The 23,458-nt window shown below is 40.1% G+C and overlaps 1 protein-coding gene across 6 annotated transcripts in view; it reads left to right on the forward strand.

The window, feature by feature from the left end:
* The window catches only part of FRY (FRY microtubule binding protein), a 657,235-nt gene that overhangs the window by 407,615 nt on the left and 226,162 nt on the right, over positions 1-23,458 (forward strand). For all 6 annotated transcript variants that reach the window (XM_085621668.1, XM_085621669.1, XM_085621670.1 and 3 more), the window contains exons 18-26: positions 133-388; positions 1,354-1,536; positions 2,910-2,996; positions 4,012-4,271; positions 6,869-7,058; positions 8,135-8,259; positions 10,384-10,441; positions 16,514-16,605; positions 16,695-16,867. In XM_085621668.1, coding sequence (XP_085477794.1) covers positions 133-388; positions 1,354-1,536; positions 2,910-2,996; positions 4,012-4,271; positions 6,869-7,058; positions 8,135-8,259; positions 10,384-10,441; positions 16,514-16,605; positions 16,695-16,867 — 1,424 coding nt within the window. The remainder of the gene's footprint in view (positions 1-132; positions 389-1,353; positions 1,537-2,909; positions 2,997-4,011; positions 4,272-6,868; positions 7,059-8,134; positions 8,260-10,383; positions 10,442-16,513; positions 16,606-16,694; positions 16,868-23,458) is intronic.

Genomic DNA, 23,458 nt, shown 5'->3' on the forward strand with positions numbered 1-23,458 from the left:
GAAAAGTGAATTGCTTGTAATTGCTCTAATACCATATGTAGATACAATGATTTACACCCCCTTTAAAAGTAACATGCACAAACTGCCTCCAATAATCTTTTTGTATTTTTTATTTTGTTTGTGTTTCTACAGGCTGTCAATCCACATGGACGATGAACTCCGACATATCGCTCAGAACTCTCTTCAGGGACTGCTTGTTGACTTTGTAGACTGGCGAGAAGATGTGTTGTTCGGTTTTACGAACTTCCTGTTGCGTGAAGTCACGGATATGCACCAGACACTTCTCGATACATCACTGAAGTTGCTCTTGCAGTTGCTCACCCAATGGAAACTTGTAGTTCAGACCCCCGGAGTAGCCTATGATCAAACTAAGCTCAGAACCTCAGAGGTACGCCTCCACTCTTCAACCGTGCAAACATTGTTCTCCATGCGAGCTTCTATGTAACGTTTTGAAGCATTTGCTTTAGAACTAAATAGGATTATCGTTAATTGAATAAGTTATTGCTTGCCTGTTGTTTACCAGTTTAATCACCATATCAGTTACTTTTATGCTAGTGTTTCACTGTGTTGGAAGAGAAATCTGAAGTCTTTTTTAGGCAGCTCAGTGTTTTATAGATTGGTGCAAAGATGGGCATGGACATGTCTAAATGTTGATTCATTGGCGTAGCACGGGCAAAATTGACACTATACGTCCAGCACCCTCAGTTCCCGAGGTACTTTAACTGGAATTCATTTACATCTGTAATAAATTGTAGTTTTTTTATGTGCAATAGCAAAATAACACTTTCAAATTATTCACTTTTTATCACATTCAGAGAACACCTAAGACCATATAAAATTTGAAGGTAAGTTTAATATATAACATTAAAAAGAATATTTTTTTTAGGGTGGCGAGTTTCACGTGAAGAACACCATATTAATATTGCAAGGAGCAGTTAACACTTTAAGAAATTAAATTTTTTATGTAAACTGAGCTATTTGGTGGGGAAGAGCTGGGCGGAACTGCTGGCATGTCATGCCTTCGTAAATGTATGCTGCGCCCTTGACCTTCGCTAGATGAATTACATTGACAGACACAAGGGCATTCATGATTGGAATATGAATCTGATGTAATAGAAGGACATGGTGGTGCATTTGTGGTAAGAGTAACACATGTGCTTATCATTTTCACCAGAAGCTTGTTTTAATCAGTGGCTAGCAGGATGCAGAAGAGCGCATTTTATGAAGAGTACTCAGTTGTTGGCTCTCGTTCTCTTGAAAGCTAGCAGTGTTGGAACATTTCCATTTTTTTTATCCATATTATTTTCTGCACCTCTTCCTTAGCTGATGAAATATTTCTGGTTTACTTTACAGCTGATACCAAATGGATCCAGTCACAGAACACAATCTGAAAGAAGCCCTTATTCCAGTGTGTTGCACGCGGTGGAAGGTTTTGCACTACTGTTGCTGTGTAGTTTTCAGGTTGCTACACGTAAATTAGCTGTATTGATTCTCAAGGAAATTCGTTTCTTATTTATTGCACTGGGGCAGGCAGAGGTAAGCCTTTTCCTTTTATTTTACAATATAGCCAGATCTACACAGATTTTATACAGCATTTCATAGGGCAGCACATCAATTATTCTGCAGCATTCAGAGCATAGCATTGTGTTATATTAGGCCTGCCCTAGCAGTGCCATTCATAATATTGTGACTTTTCTTTCTAGCTGTGACTACTTTGCCCAGCAACACCTCTGCCACAATGAAAAAGTTTTCAAGTAACTGTCTTTACTTGCTTTTCAACCTGTGCTAAATACTGAATTTGTCAAAAAGTTATAAAGATGTCTACATGCCCCACAAACTCGTCTAAAACATTTATTGCAAGTTTATGACCAAAAGAAGCCTTCCGCACAAAGGTACATTTGGTGATGAGCATACGTTTGAAACCAAATTTACCTTTTTATGCCCACCAGGAATTCACTAAGGGGTTCTTGGCAGGAGTCAGTGTACTTACCGTGGCAGAATTCTTCGCCACTATTCAAGAGAAATCTGTAGTACTAAATCTCACTCGAGTGGGAAGCGGTATTCGAAGGTGTGGTTTGCTGTGGAAGTTTGGGAACGCCCAACAAGATGTACATTTCAGGACATTCTCAAAGTTGAATCTGACCTCTTTCTACCCTGGACAGGTTTAAATATTTACTGCAACCATGTAGGAAGGGTATTAGATTGGTCCTGATATAAAGTTGTTGTAGGGAAAGAGCTTTCTCTACTGGGAAAAAACAATTCCCCGTGAAGATACAAAACTGCATTTGCACAGAAGGCTTTATTCCCTCTTTGCAGAGTTTTCTGCTATGGAGAACTCTGCCCAGGGGGAATAGGAGCCTTCACAGGAAGGTCACATGGTATTCCCAGAAGTGTGCCTAGAAACCTGCACCTTTCATTGCTTTGCGGGTATGCTTTTAGAAATGTTTGTGAAGAGAAAAGGAATAGAAAAGTATGATTCGATGAAGGCGAAATCTCCTCCCCTACTTTTCTGGGGGAGGATTTGGTTCTTGAATAGGGCCCCACGGTTTAGAAAAGCATCTCTCTTGCTGACTCTTATTCCCTTTCTCAATGCTGAGAGTGAGAAAAAGAGAGGGTAAGGCATGACACAAGCATATCCTCCTCTATGCAACACTTTGTGCATTATAGAAGTAGAAAAAATACAATAAAAGGACAGAAACAGATTCTGAAAAGTAAAGGATGATGTTTAATGTTATAAGCGAGTGATTTTGTTCATAGATGTCATTTGACTGCTAGTGGTAAGGAGCAAGTCTGTCAGGTGTCAAAGAAAGCACTGTATCCTAGGCAAATATTAATGATATAGCAATATGAATAAGAACAGATTGTTATGCTGTGAGCAGCACTGACTGGCTTGACCTTCCTATATCCAGGATGATGACCGGCCTATGATTGATGTCTTGGATCAGCTTAGCTCTTCTGTCCTCGAAAGTTTTGCACATGTTGCTGTTTCCGATTCAGTAAGTAGTCTTGTTTTAATTTTCATTGGTAATATACCTCACCAAATACTCAGTACAGAGTTCATGTTTGATGATCCTAGATAGAACAAAAGATGGTTAACATACCTATAAGAGTCTTTTGAAAGATGGTGCCAACCCTTAAGTAGAATGTACTCTGCTATTTATTTCAGTGTGAAAGTACATTTCTAAACATCTGTAAATGAAGCTACAAAATTCCATGTCTCAAGGGTGGATTTTCCTTCCTCAGCTCCTTAATGCAGTTTCCTCTTTGTCTTCCATGTGGAGTATAGCTGTATTTGGTTTACTTGCATTATTTCATGTTAAAATGTTTTTCCTATGTTGCTGCATGTTGTTTTATGCTTTTAGATATAGATCTCAATTGATGGTAAAAGATGACTTCCAGTTCCATGTGGGATCTTGTAGTAGGTGTTCATGATATTACCACTGGGCGTTCTTGAGTGCATAGTTTAATTCTGCTGGTGTAGTGCTGTCACTAAAACACTGCAGGACAATTCAGTCCTGCTGTGAAACAGGGAACACTGCTCTGTTAAATGAGGGACTTCTGCAGTGCTGAAGGGGATTCCAAAATACAAGAAGAAGTGAGTGACCTGCATTTGTAAGAAGAATGATTTCCGTACTTGTTGGCCTGTGTCAGTGCCAGACGAGAAGTCTGCAATGTAAGAGGGAGTAGTCCCTAGATGTCTCCTTGTTTGTCAGAAAATACATCTTAGCTTTGGCAAAGGCTAGTGGGAAAATAAATAACAATATTTTTAAGAGATCTCTAATATATGCCATATAAAATGTAAAAATCATAACTGCAATAACATACAATGGTATCCAGTGATGCCAACACACATTTTCTGTATTTATACAACTAGTGCCATTAAATAGAATGGTATTTACACCCGAATTATGTGCTCACCATTTTCTAATAACTGCTAGGCCGTTGTGGTCTCTTTGCCACTTATGTTCAATTTGTGAATGTGATGAAAGAGTGTTTATGGTTTCTTCACAGGCAACCTTACCTTTCACTCACAATGTGGATTTGCAGTGGCTTGTAGAATGGAATGCCGTCCTGGTAAACAGCCATTATGATGTCAAAAGCCCTTCCCATGTGTGGATATTTGCACAGTCTGTTAAAGACCCATGGATCCTTTGCCTCTTCAGTTTCCTTCGCCAGGAAAATTTACCAAAACACTGCCCCACAGCTCTGAGTTATGCTTGGCCGTACGCCTTCACCAGATTACAGCTATTGATGCCACTTGTGGATCCAAAGTAAGTGCCTCTTCTTTTATCGACTGACTAAAGGTTATACCTTCCTCAAACGTGTTTCCTGATTTCACAATCTTTCCATTTTTTCTGCACGGTTTCTACATATAGCCTGCTATCTATACATACATTTCACATTCCAGTGAGTCCTTGAGTGTTAGACCTCAATTCCAAAACTCTACATTTTGTTTATATTAATATTGTAAACCTATTTTGAGCACAGGTAATGTACACATAATTGGGAATTCTCAGTATTTCCTGACCCTCAACTTACAAGACTGGACCCTAAAATACTATTATTTTACTGTCCATGATCTTTCAAATGGATTTCTGGAGGTTACTGCAGGAATTAAATGTATCTTTCAAAACAAAAATAGCTATAAATAGAATAGTTTTTATGTGTTTAATCAACATAAAGATTGTTGTAAAATAAATCATTTCCTATAAATGATGGATCAAGTTCATTTGACAATGATGCCTGTCTTAGGCTCTGCTCAAAAAGGTCTAAAGTTTACTGAACTTGTCATCAACAGGAAGATGCAGTAGAGTTTCATTTCTCTGCATTTTGTAACCAACCCAGAAACCAAAATGATTCTCTTTATGCTCCCACTCTTCCTCAGTGGTCATGTAGATAGCAAATCTCTTCTGATGAATTCACTGTAGCCGTCCTTATAAACATTAACTATACCAGGCACATTAATGAAATTAAAGATTGGTCAAGAAGTAAGCTAAATTATTCAACCCAAATTCTCTAACCAGCTTGATCATCTAAATTTCTGTTGACTAAAGTGCCTTCTAATGTGATGTTGTATGGGTGCCTTAACCCCCAATGCAAGCAATGAAAATGTCCTCCCCCTGATTGAATATAAGAGGCAGTCATACTTTTGGTGCAGCAGACCCCTCACCCAACTAGGCAGGAATTCCATTGTACCACCAGCACTGTGCCCATGACCACATAATTCTGGACAAAATACATATACATTTTTAATAACTGGATATGTTGCCAATAATATACTGTAGCTGAGTGGGTTGACATGCTACCAACAGACCTGTAGGTGATAACTTTGAATCCCAGCATGCCCAAATTTGGCTTTCATCTCTGAGTAAAATACGAGTTCCTTAAAACGTAATATGCAAGTCCCCAGAGCCTTCCTTTTGTGGTGTACAGTATAGAAATTGTCATTATTACCTTGTGATAAGAACATTTTGATGTGTTCTGAGACCAAAGAACTTATCCACTGCCCCTGTATGCTCGAAATAAATGGAAGGTTGCTTCAGGCTAAAATAATCAGTTGGTAGCTTACAATATGTGTTCAGAAAGGTTTTCTCTCAGGGGAATGCTCGGCCCATATTACAAACAAGGCAAGGCCTGTTTTTTCAGAAACCTCCCCACATCCCCGACACACTGTAGCTCTTCCCTTTAGCACTCCCAGGGTCCAGTACTCTAAAGGGCAGAGTCACCAGCCCAGAGGTCTCCATGGGCCAGCAGTCAAAATCAGGTCAGCTTCTGTTATTATTCAAAACAAGCATCTCCCTGCTACATCTCAACAGCCAAAAAACCCAGGTCAATCCACAGACAATTAGCTCCAAATGGAACCAGTTCCTCCTAAATATACTCTCATGACCCACCCCTTTAGGACAATTTTTATGTATCAGATTAGGTATTTCTTTGGCCAGCAGCAGCAGTGTTTACTCATAAATCATTCCACACAAGAGGGAACTATTTTTTTGCAAGTATATCTCAGAAAGGTAATGTGTAACAACTGTAAGCATGGCTAGAAGACGGCCTTGGTTCTCAGAGTTTGTCCTTTTAAATTTGAAACATGACTCCTATATTACATTTCGAAACATTATCATTTCAGGCCACCGAGGCTAGACCATAAGTGTGATGAATTTCTGTGAATAAATGTTTTTACAACAATGAAAGTCTCTGCAGGGTCCGTCTTCCATATTTGATCCAAACAAAACAATTAAAGCGAAACATATAAAACATCTATGTTTACAAACAGTAGAGGTCTGCAAACATTGTTTGCTCGTCTTACCAAATGTTGTTCTTTTAATTTTTACAGGCTACAGTAAAATAGATGCCTGCCTAAGGTACTGCAGTTTTTGAAAATTCGAGCTAACTGCTCTGGTTCCAGCTAAATGCATAATAACCTATTGCAGCACAAATCAGTTCACCACATTAATACGGCTACTATTTATATTCATTGTTCTACAGCAACTATATATATGCATCCATATTGTACATAAATCACTTCTACACTTAGTTTGGTGGACATTTCTGTTCTATGGCAACTTTTATCCCACATTGAGTAATATACTGTAGGGTTGTAAGAGTAACAAATCATGCTTCGTCACTGGGCCCTCTATTGAACACCTATCTATTTATTAATAGATCTGCACTACGTAACACAAAACTGACAATCGATGCACATAATTCTCGGGATTTATAAAACTGGTCATTTTTAAAACAGCGATTTAAAGTATTGCTTCTTTAATGATATTATTCTTCTGTTTCAGTACAGGCCATTCTCATTGTAATCGCCATCATAGGTTAAGAGTAACCCAAATTACAGTAATTTTTTCTTCCACTCATCCAGTAGCCCTGTTAATGCTAAGAAAACCAGCACAGCAAGTAGTGGAGACAACTATGTCACTCTATGGAGGAATTACCTAATTCTGTGCTTTGGGGTGGCAAGACCCAGCATTATGAGCCCAGGCCACTTGCGAGCTTCCACACCAGAGATAATGGCTACCACGCCGGATGGCTCCGTTAGCTATGATAACAAGGTAAGAATATATTCTTTGTTTAAAAAAAAAATATTATAGCTTCTTTGTTTTAAAAAAATATTATAGCTACCAATACGCTTGTTCTTTTGCATAAGATGTTGATGACATTTGTCTTCTCAAATTCTCTTTTAATATGATCTGCTATGTTAGAATGTAGGGTAAGATATTTTGAGTGACAGCTTCTTCGCAAAACTAAGTTTTTATTGCTGAAGGCTGCCAGGTTGTTTGTAGTCCCTATTGGAAACTATGGGTTATTGAGCATGTGCTGTGCTATAGGAATTTGAAAACCTGGTTATGAAGCATTCAGGAAAAACATTCTAAAAGTGAAACCTGTTAAAGAAGACTCCTGGTGAATGATCACAATAGGTCTCTAAACTCAAGCAGAGATTTATCGTACAGTAAATATTCTGGAATGCATGTGGTTTGTACTTGTTAGCATTTGGATGGAGAGGAGTGTATTTTCTCTAAAATGGATGCCCGCTTCAGTGCCTCCTTTGATGACAATTCTTATATCATTCATAAAGTTTTCTAAAGGTTCAATGAAGTTATGAGTGACAGTGCCAAAGGCTTACATTTAGAGTACTAATGAGGTTGAAGAGAGTGCCTAATTTGATATTTTTGTGACAAACCTTTCATTTGCCCCCACCTTATTCACTGTACAATTGTCTCATAAATTTGTTTCATGTTAAATCCTAAACAAATCTCATTTGGATGTGCCATCAGTACCACACAAGAGCAGAGGAACAATGTGGCACCTCTTATGTGTGAGTAAACCTGCTCAATATGCATTCGTCAGGTTGGCTCATGAAGGCCTGACACTTTGACACTGCATTTTCCACTTACACTAAATGTACCTAAAGTAATTCAAATAAAAAGTCGATGAAACAATTAAAGATATGCACATGATACGATGAGTGTGTATTGATGGTTAGCGAAATTATGAGAGGGGGTTACACATTATTTGATTTAACTAAGTAACCCATTACTCAGAAGTTTTCAGGACATCCTTTGGAGGACGAAGTTAAATGGGCTTTGGCCTCCCCTTTGTTTTTAATTATTTTAAAATTGTGTTGCAGGTGATAGGAACCCCCTCCATTGGAGTCCTTCTGAAGCAGCTTGTGCCTTTAATGAGACTTGAGAGCATAGAAATCACTGAATCATTGGTGCTAGGATTTGGAAGAACAAATTCACTTGTTTTCAGGTACTATTTGGAAAGTGAAATCCTTGTCTGTCTTAGCTGCATTTTGTGTGATGATTACACTAATCATTGATTGTACTTTGACATTGTAGAGGGTGGAAAGATGCTAGGCACCGAATATTGGTCTCCATTGTAATTAGTAAATTTCAGTGGTGATTTAGTGTATATTTTTTCAAAGATTAGCCTAGCCTTATTATTTTGTAACATTTTCATACGGTGGGTTTTGAGACCCCCCAGTTAAAAGTATTTTTTGTACAGTCCTTTATATGTCTGGTACGCCAGAAGATGTGCCTTTCCCTAGTTCCAAAAAGTAAGGAGGTGTGCTTGAGCATCCTTATGCAGATCCCTACCACCAATAACCTGTGACTTCATGGCAACATCTACATCATAGCTTGTTGTGTTCTGCATGGATTTTGGGTTAAGGCAAATGGAGAAGGGATGAGCAACTGGGGTATTACCTTGGGTACAGGACTCTAGTATGGGTTCATAAATGTGTAACTTAAGCTCTATTTAAATACTGTATGCAGCAATTAGCAGGCCTTACTCTTCTCTCCAAATAATATGAGAACAGATTATTATATATTGGATAAAATATCCTCTGCTGAACATTATTAGGATATTGCAAGGCACTGAGTAGTTCCATAGCCACATAGAGGAACTAGACTAAAGGACGAGTGCCTTTATGAGGTCATGAAACTCCTAGTTTGTTTGTTTAAAGTGTGGCTGAAACTATGCTCTGTGACCTGCCTTTCACTCTCGCTGCTGACTGTGTCAGGAGGCATTGTGATATCAGACCGCAACTGTAATAACTTATTACAGGCCAGTAGCTACGTCATTTCTTTATTACAGTGGAATAGAGAAGTAACAAGTCTTCTGTAGTAAGGAAATTAGAGATGGGCTTTTATGCGGGGGTTGTAGTCTCCCATGATTTAAAACCAACTATACCATTTAATAAACACCCACATTGTTTTATGAAGTACTTCTATGAAATGTTCTGTGCCAATTTATGGTAGTTTCTAAGTACTGTTGGTGTGCCAGCATATGTACGCTGTGAGTTGATGAAGTTGGTGTTTGATCTGGGAAGAATACTCAGATATTATTTATTTGTAAGGGATACTTTGCATAGGATTCAGTTGTAGACAAGCGGAAATAATTCCGGTTTCTATTTTAACGGAGGTCATTTACTTCAGTATATTCCTGTGCCTGGGGCCGTAGACCTCCATGATTCGGTTCCAGTTTTTCTTTCACTTCAGCACTCGTTGTGTGGTCAAGTAAGTGGTTCTATGGCATAGGTGCTAGTTAGGTGTAACAAAAGCCCCCACTGTGCAGGGGGGCTAGAACTTTTTTGGGCCTGCACATTGGCCCCTGGCCTGAGAGAGCCTTACTGTATCCGAAGCATGGGGGCCTCCTCTATGTAATTTGCAAGTGAGATGCCCTCAAGTTTCTTTACGCCACTGAGTTGGGCCTGTAGTAGGGGACTAGTTTCCACAGCTATCTTGAGAGTTTGCTAAATAAGTCATTAAATAAGATGCCAAGAATTTCAACTTTATCCTTGCTTCCACTAGGGAAGTTCACTTTCAGGGCTGGTTTGCAGTGGATCCACCCTGTGGGTCAGACATTTTCTGGCTGCCAGGTATTAAACATTTTGCAGCCTGGTCCATTGGAAGCCTATTGTAACTATGTGTTGCACTAGCACATCCTCACCTAGTTCAGATCAGACTACAGTGCAGCCTGTGAGATCTAAGGAAGAGAAAGCAGAGCTATGGGGGGTACAGGACACTCCCACTGTATCTGTGAGGATCAGTCTGCTGCCGGATCCTGGTGTCCTTAGGCTCTCTCACTCTTTACTGATTGCATATGGAGTATTCATACCTTCATAGGCCCTCATCACAAGTTAGTCTGAAGTGTTTACCACATGTGGGACCACTGAATTTCTTTATTTTCTGCACAGGGAAGGAGTTAACAAATTTATCATACCAAAGATCCCAGTTCATACCCATTCATGTCTCAGAAGTTTGTGATACTTGCATTGCCACTCACCTCTTTTTATTGGCATTAGAAGGTATCCTAAAAAGTGTTACATTATAATGATGATGTCATCATTGATAAAACGTCTTCTCATTTCAGGGAACTAGTAGAGGAACTTCACCCATTGATGAAGGAGGCCTTGGAACGCAGACCAGAGGTGGGTTATAGTTGAGTGTCTGTGTTTTTTATGCAAATGTTTGAAAAGACGCATTCCAATTGGTCAAAACAACTTCCCCAAGGTAATTCTATTCACACTCTTCAGTCACACAGCACATGTAAAGTCATGTACTCCGATGTAACATATAGTTTAACCACTGTAAAGCTCTATTCCCCAACCTCTCATAATTTCATCACAAAAAGGTATTACAATAATATCATCAATTCCTTGTTTTTACCATAAATCCAATCACGAACAAAAAGAGAGAAAATATACATAAAAAGGAAGAAATATAAATAATCTGCAAAAGTAGCTTTCAGATGCACATGTCTATTATCTAACGTCACTGTGCAAGTATGACGAAATTATTCATGTACAATTTGATCAGTGCAAATGGATCAACCTAAAGTTCTTTGTCGACATGTTCGGTGGGTACAGAGTCTAAAACAAGCTTCCTCAGGACTTATTCGATACATATTCTTCCAAAGTTTGACAGTTTGATCATGTACAAATATATTGAATGAAGAATCTCATTTAAACCTTCAAAGTGGCCTAATTAGGTTAAGCGCCAGGACACCTCCGGGTATTTTTTGCGCTCTATAAATTACATCAACATTAACATTAACAAAAATGTTCAATGGATTGACTAATGACCTTTTCGGCAATGTCCTATTATTTAAAACGATCTGGGATCAATCGCCCAAATGATAATCCAGATCCCAGATCTCTTAACAGGATGCCATACAGAAATCACCTTTCATGAGAGGGAAAGCCCAAAACATAGGACCTGCGTCGCCTTCGTTTTCGAACATCTCTATATTCCTGAATTGCCCTCAGCGTTTTTCATAAAGCTCCCCTTTGTTAGAAGTTCATTACCTCTACTCCTGCTGTTCAAATCATAAAATATGCATTGACCTGCATGAAAGCTGTTCTGTTGGCCCGTTATCTCGCATGTGACTCTTTTGAGCAGAGGATGTAGGGTTGTCTGAAGTCTTGGCTCTTCGGTGCATTTAGATGCACTGAACAGATATCCATCTGGCCGCATTGTGAGCATGATACACGATTGCCAGAAGTTTCATAAAAATGTCTGAGTACATTGTTGTTTATCTCCTCTCTATACCATACCATGATACTCGGACATTGAGCGGGTGATGAAGCTGGGATTATAGGCGATATCCCAACCATCTGTCGCACGCCAGCACTCATGTCCTGGACTTCTCACCCCTTCATTTTAAACAACTGCCTCTGGGACATTCATGCGGACACTTTCTAAATCTTGATCAGTCAATGTTTCTATTGTTGGCAACCCAATAAAAATAATTGTAAAAAATGAAGCTGGAAACACCACAATTTCATGCCATACATTTTGCCTGTAATGGCTTCCATAAATATGACCTCTGCTGAGGTGGCTTGCACTAGATTTATTTGATTATGTTATACCACAGGTAGTGTAAGATTAGAATGAGACTAAAAGAAGTATACACCTAGGGTGTTCATGCGTCATTGAGAATTTCATCTGTCGTCCCGGTAAGTTCAATGCACACATTCTGCAAATATCTAATGGTAGTATCATTTTGTTCAAATGCATGATACACGAGTGATTGATTCTTACTCCTCATTCTTTTTTCTTACTAAATAACATATGGAAGAAGCTAAGGAAGTGCAATGTAGTATAGGGCATGATAAGGTCCATGTAGAGTGCACGTATGGTCGAATAGTATTTATTAATGAACATCTTCTGGCACAACGCTCATCAGAATTTTATAAGCATGGATTTTCTTTTATTCCTGAGGCTATTACTGAAAGTGTTTGGGTGCAGGATGGGCGTATGTGTCTGTTTTTTGCCAGGGCACTTTGGTATCACAGACTAGGCTGCAGATGCATCTGTGGCCCATCTGTATTCTGGATTACATGGGGGCATATTTTGTGCCCGCGCAATCCCAAGGGGATCTACGTTCATTTACATGAGTTGTGGCCCTTTGCAAAGGAGGGAATACCTTTACACCTTCTCAGGCCTTTGCAAGGCACATATTTAAAATTGTGCACAGTCAGTAAAACACCACTACTTTTTCCATGGAAGAGGACGACAAGTACAGTTACTTACTGGACTTACTAGCAGGATTTCCCTGATCCCTCCTCAAAATACTGCCTGTCCCTCTACACTGAAAAATGTACTCTCAATTACTCCAGTGTAATAAGTATGTTGTTTTTTGCATTGTCCCCATCTGCACCTACCACACCCATTTGCGGGTGTGCCTTGCTCATACAGGAACACTGTGTCAGTTTATGTAATACGACCAAGTGCGTTTTACATCATGGCCCCATGTAGCTTGCTGCCACTTTCGAGTCCTTGATTATGCATTTCCAATTCTTTTAATCTTTTTGGGTAATTGAAATCGAACCATGCCAATAGACCCTGTTATATTGCTTATCTACTAGTATCCAAGATTTTTTCAAAAAGGAGATCACACCTAGGGTCCAGTGACTTTTTCTGCTGGAGAATAATTTTCGTATATATTGGATTATTGGGTTTTGTGTATTTTCTATATTTTCTTTTCTAACGTATTTTTGCCCACAAGAGGCTGGTTTAAATCGAAAATGTCTAGCATGAACTGTGAAACTTGTGTGCTATGGCCACTCAAGCATGACTAGCAACATTAATCATGTGACTTCATAAACTTTATATAAATTGCATTGATCAAATAACTCCTCATCTTTTGTTTTCAAGGACCTACCTTGCACACAATTTTAATGCAGATGACTACCCAAGTCTATTCCATTTAAAACTATTTTTTTCTAAAATATATATAGATATGTATGTAAATTGTACTTTTTTCCACATTGAACACACACACAGTCATATATATAAAAGGAAGCACATTTTAAACCTATATTCAGTGAGCAACCAGAAAGGGACATTGTGTTTGTTTGATTAGAGGTGTGGGTGAAATTATTTTTTTTCCACATTGAACACGCACATATATATGTCTTGTTGCCAATGTAGGTTTAAAATGTGCTTCCCTCTATAAGTGTCCTTTTCTCTAAAAACAAAGAGGTGCCAAGGCACTGCGTTGAATGATGGTATCGGTGACTTTGCTTATGATCCACTTCCAGGCAGGAAGATAGTGAAACTGCTACAGCAAATCAGCTTACACCATCAGTGACATCACAGAACTGACCTGTTCTAAACAGATTTGTTAACATGGTCACAGAGGTTAGCTTAGGACCTGTTGAATTGTCGGATCACACCCCTGCCACACTCCATTAACGGACCCCAAAAAGATCATGCCTGGGGAGTGAATGGCTTCCTCCTCCGAGAGCGTATCATTGAAGACAGGTGGGGAAGACCATCAAATACTGCCTGGAACAAATTGACAATACGGAGCTTTCAGTTCCAATGGTTTGGGATGCATTGAAGGCAGTGCATAGAGGCGATTCATTTCAAAGGATCCCACGTTAAAAGAATCAGGTATGAGAAAAGAGGAAATCTAGAAGCACAACCTAGCATCCTAGAAACCTAAATAAAAAAGACACTATCCCATAAAATATGTCTTACAATACTACCCCAGGTGCCAATTTAAGGCTTTTGATTAGGCAAGAAGGAGCATATGCTCCTACGTACAAATCAAAAATACTACTCCGTGAATAATAAAGCAGGCAGACTACTAGCCTCACAAATAAAGTCCTGAATAATGGAAGAGAGAGCGCCCTCTCTATGCTTTCCAAACTGTGACCTAGTAACTGGAGATAGATGATAAGTTTTGCCTTTTATCAGAACTTGTATATACTAAAGAAGATATAATACCATCCTAAGTAGAGCAGCATATAGAGGCCAATGTAAAACAGAGTTTGTCCAGAGACCATGTTGCCACCATCTCTGAATCTATACTACTGGAAGAGGTGAAATCGAGATTTAAAACAGGGAGGGTACCAGGGCCGGATGGCTTTACATCATCTTTCAGAAAAAACCTTTGGTCACACTTTAGACCCTATATTGACTGGACTCTTTAATGAGTTTTAAAGCTACAGAAACAGTGACGCAATCAATGATGGACGCAGTGATTGTGATTTTGTCCAATCCAGTTAAATATCTGCATTTGTGCATGTCTTGCAGGCCCATATCCCTCTTGAATTTAGATTCTACAATCTTCATAAGCATTTAGACCACCTGACTATGCGGGATAATGCCAGATTTAAAGTTATTTGGAGGGAGAGCAATTGAACAATCGCAGAGTATTGGGTATGAATCTTAATCCTCTGCTAATATGTGCTTCCCCTGTTTTAATGGTAATAACATAGCTTAATTGGAAGCACTCATAAACCTTGGAATATCCACCCAATGCTGCGTTTCAAGGCTATAGCTGTAATTAAATATAAAATCCTTATTCATAATTCATACAGCTGGTTCCATTGGACTGGAACGCTAGATGAGTGATGTACCTGGGCATTCAATGAATATAAACTATGCTCACCTACTGTCAAAGGGGAAAAAAGAACTCCAATCATGGCATAGCAAATATGTATTGTGGCTCGGGATGGCAGCTGCATACAAATAAACATTTTGCCATGGATCTAATACTTGTTTCAAACTATTCCATTAGTGGTACCCTCCACCATCTTGAGCCAATTAAAGTCCGCAATAAACCACTTTTCCTGAATGGAGAAACCCCGACAAAAAAGTGTAAGACCCTCAATTGTTTGGTACAACAGGGAGGCTTTGCCATACCACATATTTTGTTATCTTACAGAGCGTCACCTGGTAAACTGGAGAAACATATAGACAACTAGGCAGTTATTTTGCATTGATTATCACATTGCGGCTGCCCCTTCTGGTTGATGCAGTGGCTACGACGCACACAATGGTTTTGGGGTTTATACTCCTCTCCGGTATCAAGAGATACCTTAGCAGTCTAGGACCAAGTGATCTGTTATGGATTTTCATCATATTTGTCTCCATCGATGCCTATCTGCTTTAATTCCGATTTCAGTCAGGCAGCAGCACAAGGTTCCTTTCAGAACTAGAGGAAAAATAGATGTGTCATGATAGGGTAATTATCATAAAATTAAGATTAAACTATTTGCGGATGTAAAAGGCCAATATAATCCGTCTGAATCAAACAGATTAAGACTATGCTCAGTTTCAACATTGGGTTCTAGAACCCCTGGCTAGGCAGTGTGCCATAAGACCATTTGCACACTTTGAACGATGGCATAAGGCCTGAATAGCAGCCCCACCAGAACAATCAGAGAAACACAAATCAAAGTCCTTTCACGTTTGTACCAACCCCCTAATAAAATAGCATAATTTCAGCCCATCATGAGCTAGTTATATCAGCACATTACCCATTTGCCCCTCACTCAGAATTACCACTCATCTTGAACAAAACATCTCTGCTCCTCCCTCTTTTTGCTTGGGAGTTATAGCCCACACTTGGTAACTTGCGGTCCTTGTGAGAGGAAGGAACCCTATGATAAAGGCACAGTGCTCCCTCTGATTTGACTACCATACTTTGTTCTTTCGTTTTCCCTCGTGTTACCAGACCTGCGATTGTGTGTGGATTCTAATTATATGCATCTACCCAATGTCCATGGATTGTTCCCTGTCCTATCTCCTGAGACAATCCATTCTGTCCTGGGTAACCTATCATGTTTTTTGGTCAATTCCAACATCTCAAAGGCACACATATATCAAACCAGCTATCTAAACCCTCAGCAGCAGGGAAAAAGGGAGAAGAGTTTATCTTGTGCTGTCCTTTTGCGTCTAGAATCATTGATGACCCTCGTGCCAGTTAGAAGAGGGGAGCTCTGCTTCGAGTTATCAACTGACTTGGATGTAACAAGTTTGTATTCTACAAAAACTCCTAACTTGAAAATCTTTGTGCTTGTGGGAGATAGTGAATTATTGTATAGTGTTCTAATTTGAATGAGGTTTTATACTGAAATGCATATGCACGTTTATAGGTTCGGTGTTCTAAAGCACTATAAAATCTTACCTTTGCACATGACTGGTACTTCATAAAAAGCAAAAAATTAACCAGCAAATTGATACTGTGATAATATTGTTCAAACTAGAACAAGAAGCGCAGAGAGCGCCGGGATCTGCTGAGGCTCCAGTTGTTGCGGATCTTTGAATTACTTGCTGACGCAGGCGTTATCAGTGACAGGTAAGTCTATACAGTATTTCTTTAGCCAAATTTGTGGATTATCAATGTTTAAGTTTTCTTCATTGATTGGCAAGCTCTTCTTGTTCTAGTACAAACGGAGCTTTGGAGCGAGACACCTTGGCACTCGGGGCCCTGTTCCTAGAGTATGTGGATTTGACCCGGATGCTGCTGGAGGCAGAGAATGACAAAGAGGTGGAAATTTTGAAGGATATTCGAGCTCATTTCAGTGCCATGATCGCCAATCTAATTCAGTGTGTTCCAGGTACAGTACCACATCAAGCTTGGTTATATTGAAACTGGAAAGTAGTGGTTTTGAAATGCTGTAGCTCAGTGTGGTTGTGATATTCAATGTTCATCTACTTCAAACACCTGTGTGTAATAGACCGGAATCAAAAGAGAAGATGAAATGGAGTAAAACTGCAAATCTGACGCAGGCATGCAAAGGAGGCTATTGTGATGTAATGTCAAAGGCAAGATCTGTCTGAGCATCGTATAAGTGAAAATTTACCACTACAGTGATGTTTATATGTAAAGATGCATCACATGTCTTTGGGTTTTTATCCTAAGATTATTTTACTGCCAGTACAATACATGTCTTTAAACACAGATGTGCTACACATGAGGCTGGAGAGCTGGGATGGCTGAGCTTGACTAGCCCACACATAAAAAGTGTTGACTAGCATTGCCTGTTCAATGTAAGGGCTGAAACCCAAGTATTAGTTTTTTTCATAACCACAACACAATTTTTGTTCAATCCTAATTGTAGTTAGTTTTTAGTCTTTCAAACAGTCAGACACACATGGTAGAGTGATAAGTCTGACAGAGGCCATTATAGCAAGATACTTCAATGTATCTGCCTTAATGTGCCCTATGTCAGAATGGTAATTACAGTGTTTAAAGAAGGAATCAATGATTTTAATGAATTAATCAAACAAGAAAGATACTCCAACCCATGGATTTACCATGACTTTGTCTGTCTAAGAATTAGGAAGTGAAATCTGCTATAAATATGCGTATGATATGGAAGATTCATAATCAGGCATTAGTGACCAACTGCTGTAGAATAAACCGCATTGATGCTAATGTGTGATATGATATAGTCGGTGTAGGGACCAGGATTTATAACTAGTGGGAGAACAGTCAATGAGCTCCACGTAGTTAGCCATTCTGGTGCCTAGAGAGTAGAAGAGGGATTCTGTGAGGAATACTGGTCTTACACATGTTAACTTTGGCTCAAGCAACAAACTTCACTAGGAGAAAAAGCATTTAAAGTATTTTTGGAGCACCCAAACAATATATAAGTTGAAAAAAAATACAAATACAAATTCCCAAACCAACGTGATAAAAACAGAAGAAACATTTAATCAGCAAAAATCGGTTAATGATATCAGAAGTTATGAATTTTAAATCAAGTCTGGCGAAGCACCCAGAGAAAACAGTTGGGGAAAAATCCAAGTAAATCAATGTGATTTGGATCTAGGTGTATAGTTCAGAGCAGACTGGCACTGAAACATGCTCAGTAAGGAGCTGCAGGACTGCCCTTATCTTCTTCAACAGAAGAAGGGTAAACTGGTAATGAGTAAGAGTCAGGAAAGGGCGATCAATGTGTCCTCATAAAGAGTTTTGCCAAGTAGTCACAAAAAACTGTTTTAGAGCTAAAAGCCCCTTCAGTGGCAAGGCTGGATGCTATAACAAAATAGGGCCTCATGAGGTTGAAGACCTTCTTTTCGCAGTCATGAAATAGCATCGATTTCACAATCAAAAGCTTCTAAGTATAATAAGCATGGAAAAAGTGCCAGCCAAGGTCATGTCTCCTTCCGGGAAGCTTGGTACCTTCTCCTACACCTCCAGAAGTCAAAACGTACCACTTTACCAGAAGTTACATTTCTTTTTCCTGAATGCTCCAGCTGCTTCTCTAACTTTGCAGAGCTCTTCTGGGGTCCAGCTCCCACATTACTGAACCCCTCTTTTCAGGACCTCAACCAAAACTTAATTTCCAATGAATCCTCCTGTTCTCTCCAAGGCAGCACAGCATAGAATATCCTGTGGTCTGCCTCCTTCTCGCAGCCTTAGGGGGAGTCATTCAACAGCAACAGCTTCTCTAGGAGCAGGAGATCACTGTGTCCAGTCCTTGAGAATGGCTTTAGCTTTGGAGATTCAAGAAAGGATTTCCCTTAGTCTTTTCTCATGTGAAAGGAGTAAGCCTTCTGCGGTCTCTTCTGGGCTTCTTCAGGGTCAAGCTGCAGTCTTCTTTCCAAGTGGTGTCAACCCCAGTTTACAGGGATTGCACAACAGTGTCTGGTGGGGATCTCTCAGCCTATCCGTGCACAGATCCCACATAGTCCTCTCCCGGATGTCAGTTGTTCTAATGTGAAGCATGACATTGTATTATAGTGCATCGCTGTAATCCCGTTGTGATTACACTTACATCACAAATTTTGTTTTACTTTGTGGGACCCTTTACATTGATGCTTAGGTAGTAAGTAGAATTTCTAACCCCTATATGTATATGTGTGCATGTGATTATGATAATATGATGTGTTTGTGTGTGTGTGTATATATATATATATATATATATTACATATAGTCAAAAAACCTCCCCTTTCAATGAAAGACAGCCGCACTCCACAACGATAGTACCAATCCATTTTATTGAAAGACCAGCTTCGGCAGTCCTAACATGTCTCGTTCACCATTGAACTTCCTCAGAGGTATGCCGTTGACATCCTTGGGGCAGAGAAACAGCAAGATAAACCCAGCTTATAATATTCGCCCCCTAGTGGAGACCCACGATGGGTTCAAAATGCATTCTGATACTTCCGGTTTACTGTCCCCTTTATAATTTTCCGCCCTCCAGTGGGTGATGTCAATTGATATTTACATTGCTGCTGTCTTTCAGAGTTCTTTGTGTCTCATGCAAAACCCATTTTCAAGGCTGCCGAGATCCTTACCGAAGGTCGTCTTTGGCGGCACCCCGTTGCCCTTTTCGCTTTCACAAGCACAAACACTGGTTCTTTTTCGGGCAACTATGGCGCTCTTGCAAGTGGTGTGTCGCTACGGCTGAACCAGTCCGTCAGACATTCAAAAAACCTCCCCTTTCAACGAGAGACAGCCGCACTCCACAACGATAGTACCAATCCACTTTATTGAAAGCCCAGCTTCAGCAGTCCTAGCATGTTTCGTTCACCATTGAACTTCCTCAGCGGTACACCCTTGATAGATATATATATAGTACTTTTCTGTTTGTGGTGAGGTGTATTTCTAACCCTCATCTATAGATAGTCACAAAAAAAAACTTCAAGTGAAATTGATGTTATAGTTAGGTGTTGAACTAAGGTAACAGCGAAGGTTTGAAAACAAAAAAGACCTCTGACAATCACCTGTTATAGTTTACTGAGCTAACTATAACTTGCGCCCCTGCCATACACTGCTTATGACCTCGCATATTACCTCACTCATGACATGTTCAATGACAACATTGATGACATCACTGAGGACATCTCAGAGGCTTCAATTGTGTCACAGATTCGTCATGAATACATGGTGTTAGCACTCTAATTGTTCATTAGAACACTGTGAGAAGCTGCATTAGAACACTGGGGAATTAACTGATGGGCTGCTGCTGTTGTTAGTGCATGTTTCATATTGCTGAGGAAGATAGTGTAAACTTATAGAAAATGTGCTCTCATTTTAGCTTCTGGAGCACCTTCAATAACCTATGTTGGAAAATCATGTGAGACAACAGTTTCTTTCAAACAAGTTTAATCAAATCCCAGCAGAGGATCAGCATTTTTCACAGGATAAAATCACCTAGGAACTCGCCACAAATCCTACAATTAGTATGTTTGAAGATTTTGAATTCCTTCTTAGAGACTGAAAGTAAAACTGTTGTCCTGGGCCAACCACTAGGATTTACATGATAAGCCTCATCACAGTGAACTTAAAAAGCCACCCAGGACCCGATCACTCCTGCCCAAAAGACCAACATTGCCTTTTGCAATGTTAGTCTACTTTTCTATAATTTTCTTCATAGTTAATGATTGTGTTCTACTGAATAATTTTTTTCCTCTTTTTTTGTTGTTGTTTTAGTCATTTATTTGTTCTTCTTTCTAATAAATTGGTTTGGGGGATATAGATTGTCGTTGAAAATCTTTCCACACTAAGAGCCTGATTACGAGTTTGGTGGTCCTTGAACCGCCGTGCCCACGGTCAGACCGCCGCGAGCTTGGCGGTCCAACTGCTGTATTACAAAATGGGCGGATTGCGATTGCAAAGACCACTGCTGAACAGCCGACATCGCCAGCACACAGCAGACTGCCGGGGTCGTGGTTGGGGAAAAGCAGCTGCCAAAGGGCGCTACTGAGGAGGTTCACCGCTGTCCGTATTATGAGTTGGCTTTCCGACAAGCTGTCCGCGGGGGTGGGACCGACCGCTTTGAGTCGGCAGAAACTAAGGATTTGGAGCAATCTACAGGTAAGTTCTATTTGTACTATATACCCATTGCCTGGACACGCCATATATAGGCCAGACTCCGGGAATGGGTAGATGGTATTTTTCCACATATATCATGCATATGTGTACATTTGACACATGTGCTTTCGAAATGTGCACACATCAATTGATAGATGTGGAAAGCCATTGCCCACCACCGCAGCCACACCACGGGTTCTGCGGTCAACTCTTGCTGTCTACTGGCGGCCGCGAATGTGGTGTTCGGTCTCTCGGACCGCCAAACATGTAATCAGGCCCTAAATATAATAGTAGATGTTTTACTACATTTCGATCCCTTTAACTAAGTGCTGGGATCATCTTCTGCCAACTTTCATGGAAACATTCATATAATGCATGGACTTCAACTGCACCCCGAGTAGATTCCATCACTTTGTACCGCCAGATGCTCGGACGGTCAACACTCTACTAGACACAGTCCTTATCTAAGCAAATGAAGCATGCCTCACCATCCACGTGTAATACTCTCACCGTGGATATCCAATTTCCTCGTATTTTAATCGCCAGTCTTTCCTCCTTTTTTCCCCTTTTTCACCTTCCCTCTAGAACCTCGGTTGACAGGCAATTGCCTCAGGCACCCATTTGCTCTGTCCTGAAGATGATCCCAGCACTTAGTTAAAGGGATAGAAACGTCGTTGACTGTATACACTCTGACGTAAAATGTATATCATGTATTAATGTGCGCTAAGAGTGCTCTCACATATTTGATGTTGGCCTAACCGCTATAATCCTTTTTGGCCATGCCTTCTTGTATTGCCTGAGTTTTTTTCCGTTGTGTGGATACACTTGTTTGTTTTTCTTATTTTTTCATTAAAATATGATGACCAGTTGGACAATCAAAGTATAGATATAATTGTATTTCTATGTATATGAATCTCTGCAACTGTTTTTGTTAGGGACTGCTGTTCCTTAACATAGTTCGCACCTAAGGTCCCTGACCACTTATTGGGTTCCCTTGTCTTTGTAAAATATACTAAGAAAACTGATCACTGCCTCTCGTGGCCAACGCTGGACACATCATAGCGCTTTTGTGTTCTAAGTTTCAGCCATGCTGCAACTTGACAAGCCAACAGCTGTACCGTGGGTAATATCTTTTGCTGCTGCCAATGCTTTTATTTTTTGTTTAGGCAGGTGGGGGAATCATTCTCTCTTCAGCTCTTCCGTTGCATGGGCGCCTTGGCATTTACAATACAATAGCAACATGAGAGCTTAAAAAAACCTGAAGAGCCCCTTTCCACCCTGCACAGCCACTGAATGGGGTGCAGGGCTGCTAAGAGTCTCTGGACCGGTGCTCTTTTCACCAGACCTTCGTGTCGCGCTTGTTTGCTTTGGACTGTTTCCAGGCGCTGTATTTGGTTGATTCTCGCTGTAAAATATCTACAGATGCCAGAAGTAAATATTTGCCAGCAAAAAATGTCAAGAACTTGTTTTCATGTGTTTCTGCTGTGGCATAGAACAGGTGAGGAATGTATGCTGTGTACAAAACAGCTGGGCCTGTTTACTGAAAAAAGATATGCGACACAGCCGCCCCCATCCGTCTTCCGTGCGTCACTTGAAATACGTAGCTGTGCCAACGGCGCGCATTGCAGGCATTTGTTTCCTTCGAGCCATGGCGACTTACAAAATGACTCGTTAGTGGCTAAAAAAGTCATTTTATAAACAGACTTTTTAAAAATGGAACTAAAACTAGCATAAAATAATAGAACTAGTATTTTTTCTTCAGTATGTGAATATTATAGCTACAGAAGTGGAGTACATTCAAGGATGTTGGGGGGCGTGCGAGGAGGATTTATTGGCAGTCTCAGCCAAAAGCTCTGTGGTGTGAAGCAGCCGCTCAGCCCAGGGATATTTGACGCTGCTGTTTGCCCGTCGGGCCACAGTGTAAAGGGTGGCAGTGTTCAGTATGGACACGGTTTCCGTTTGCAGATTATTTGTGCAACTTCACCCATTGTCCTCTGTCTGCCAGTGTCCTCCGGCCAGCCTAATATTTTTTTACTTTGCCAAGCGCATACTTGAGTTTTTAGTGTAGACGCAGTTTTTTTAACTCTGCGTGTTTTCAGTTCTATACTAAGTGATTGTGTATTGGGGTGGGATTGCATCTCAGTTTAGCATTGCCCACTGCCCAACTGCATGAAGTGTATGGACTGTTTCTAAAACCTACCACGTTAAACTCGCAACTTTCAGCTTGTGTTTTTTTATGGTAGAAATCAGATTTTAATTATTTGTTTGATACTCCAGGACTGTTATTTTTTTCCCTTCTTATCAATGAATCAGTACAGCGTGTGCTTTTTATGCCCTTCATCTGTAGCTGTCGCCTCTATTGAAGCCAGCCCTACCACTCTGA

The sequence above is a fragment of the Triturus cristatus genome, chromosome 8 (assembly GCF_964204655.1).
Source record: "Triturus cristatus chromosome 8, aTriCri1.1, whole genome shotgun sequence".
In the NCBI taxonomy this organism is placed as follows: domain Eukaryota; kingdom Metazoa; phylum Chordata; class Amphibia; order Caudata; family Salamandridae; genus Triturus; species Triturus cristatus.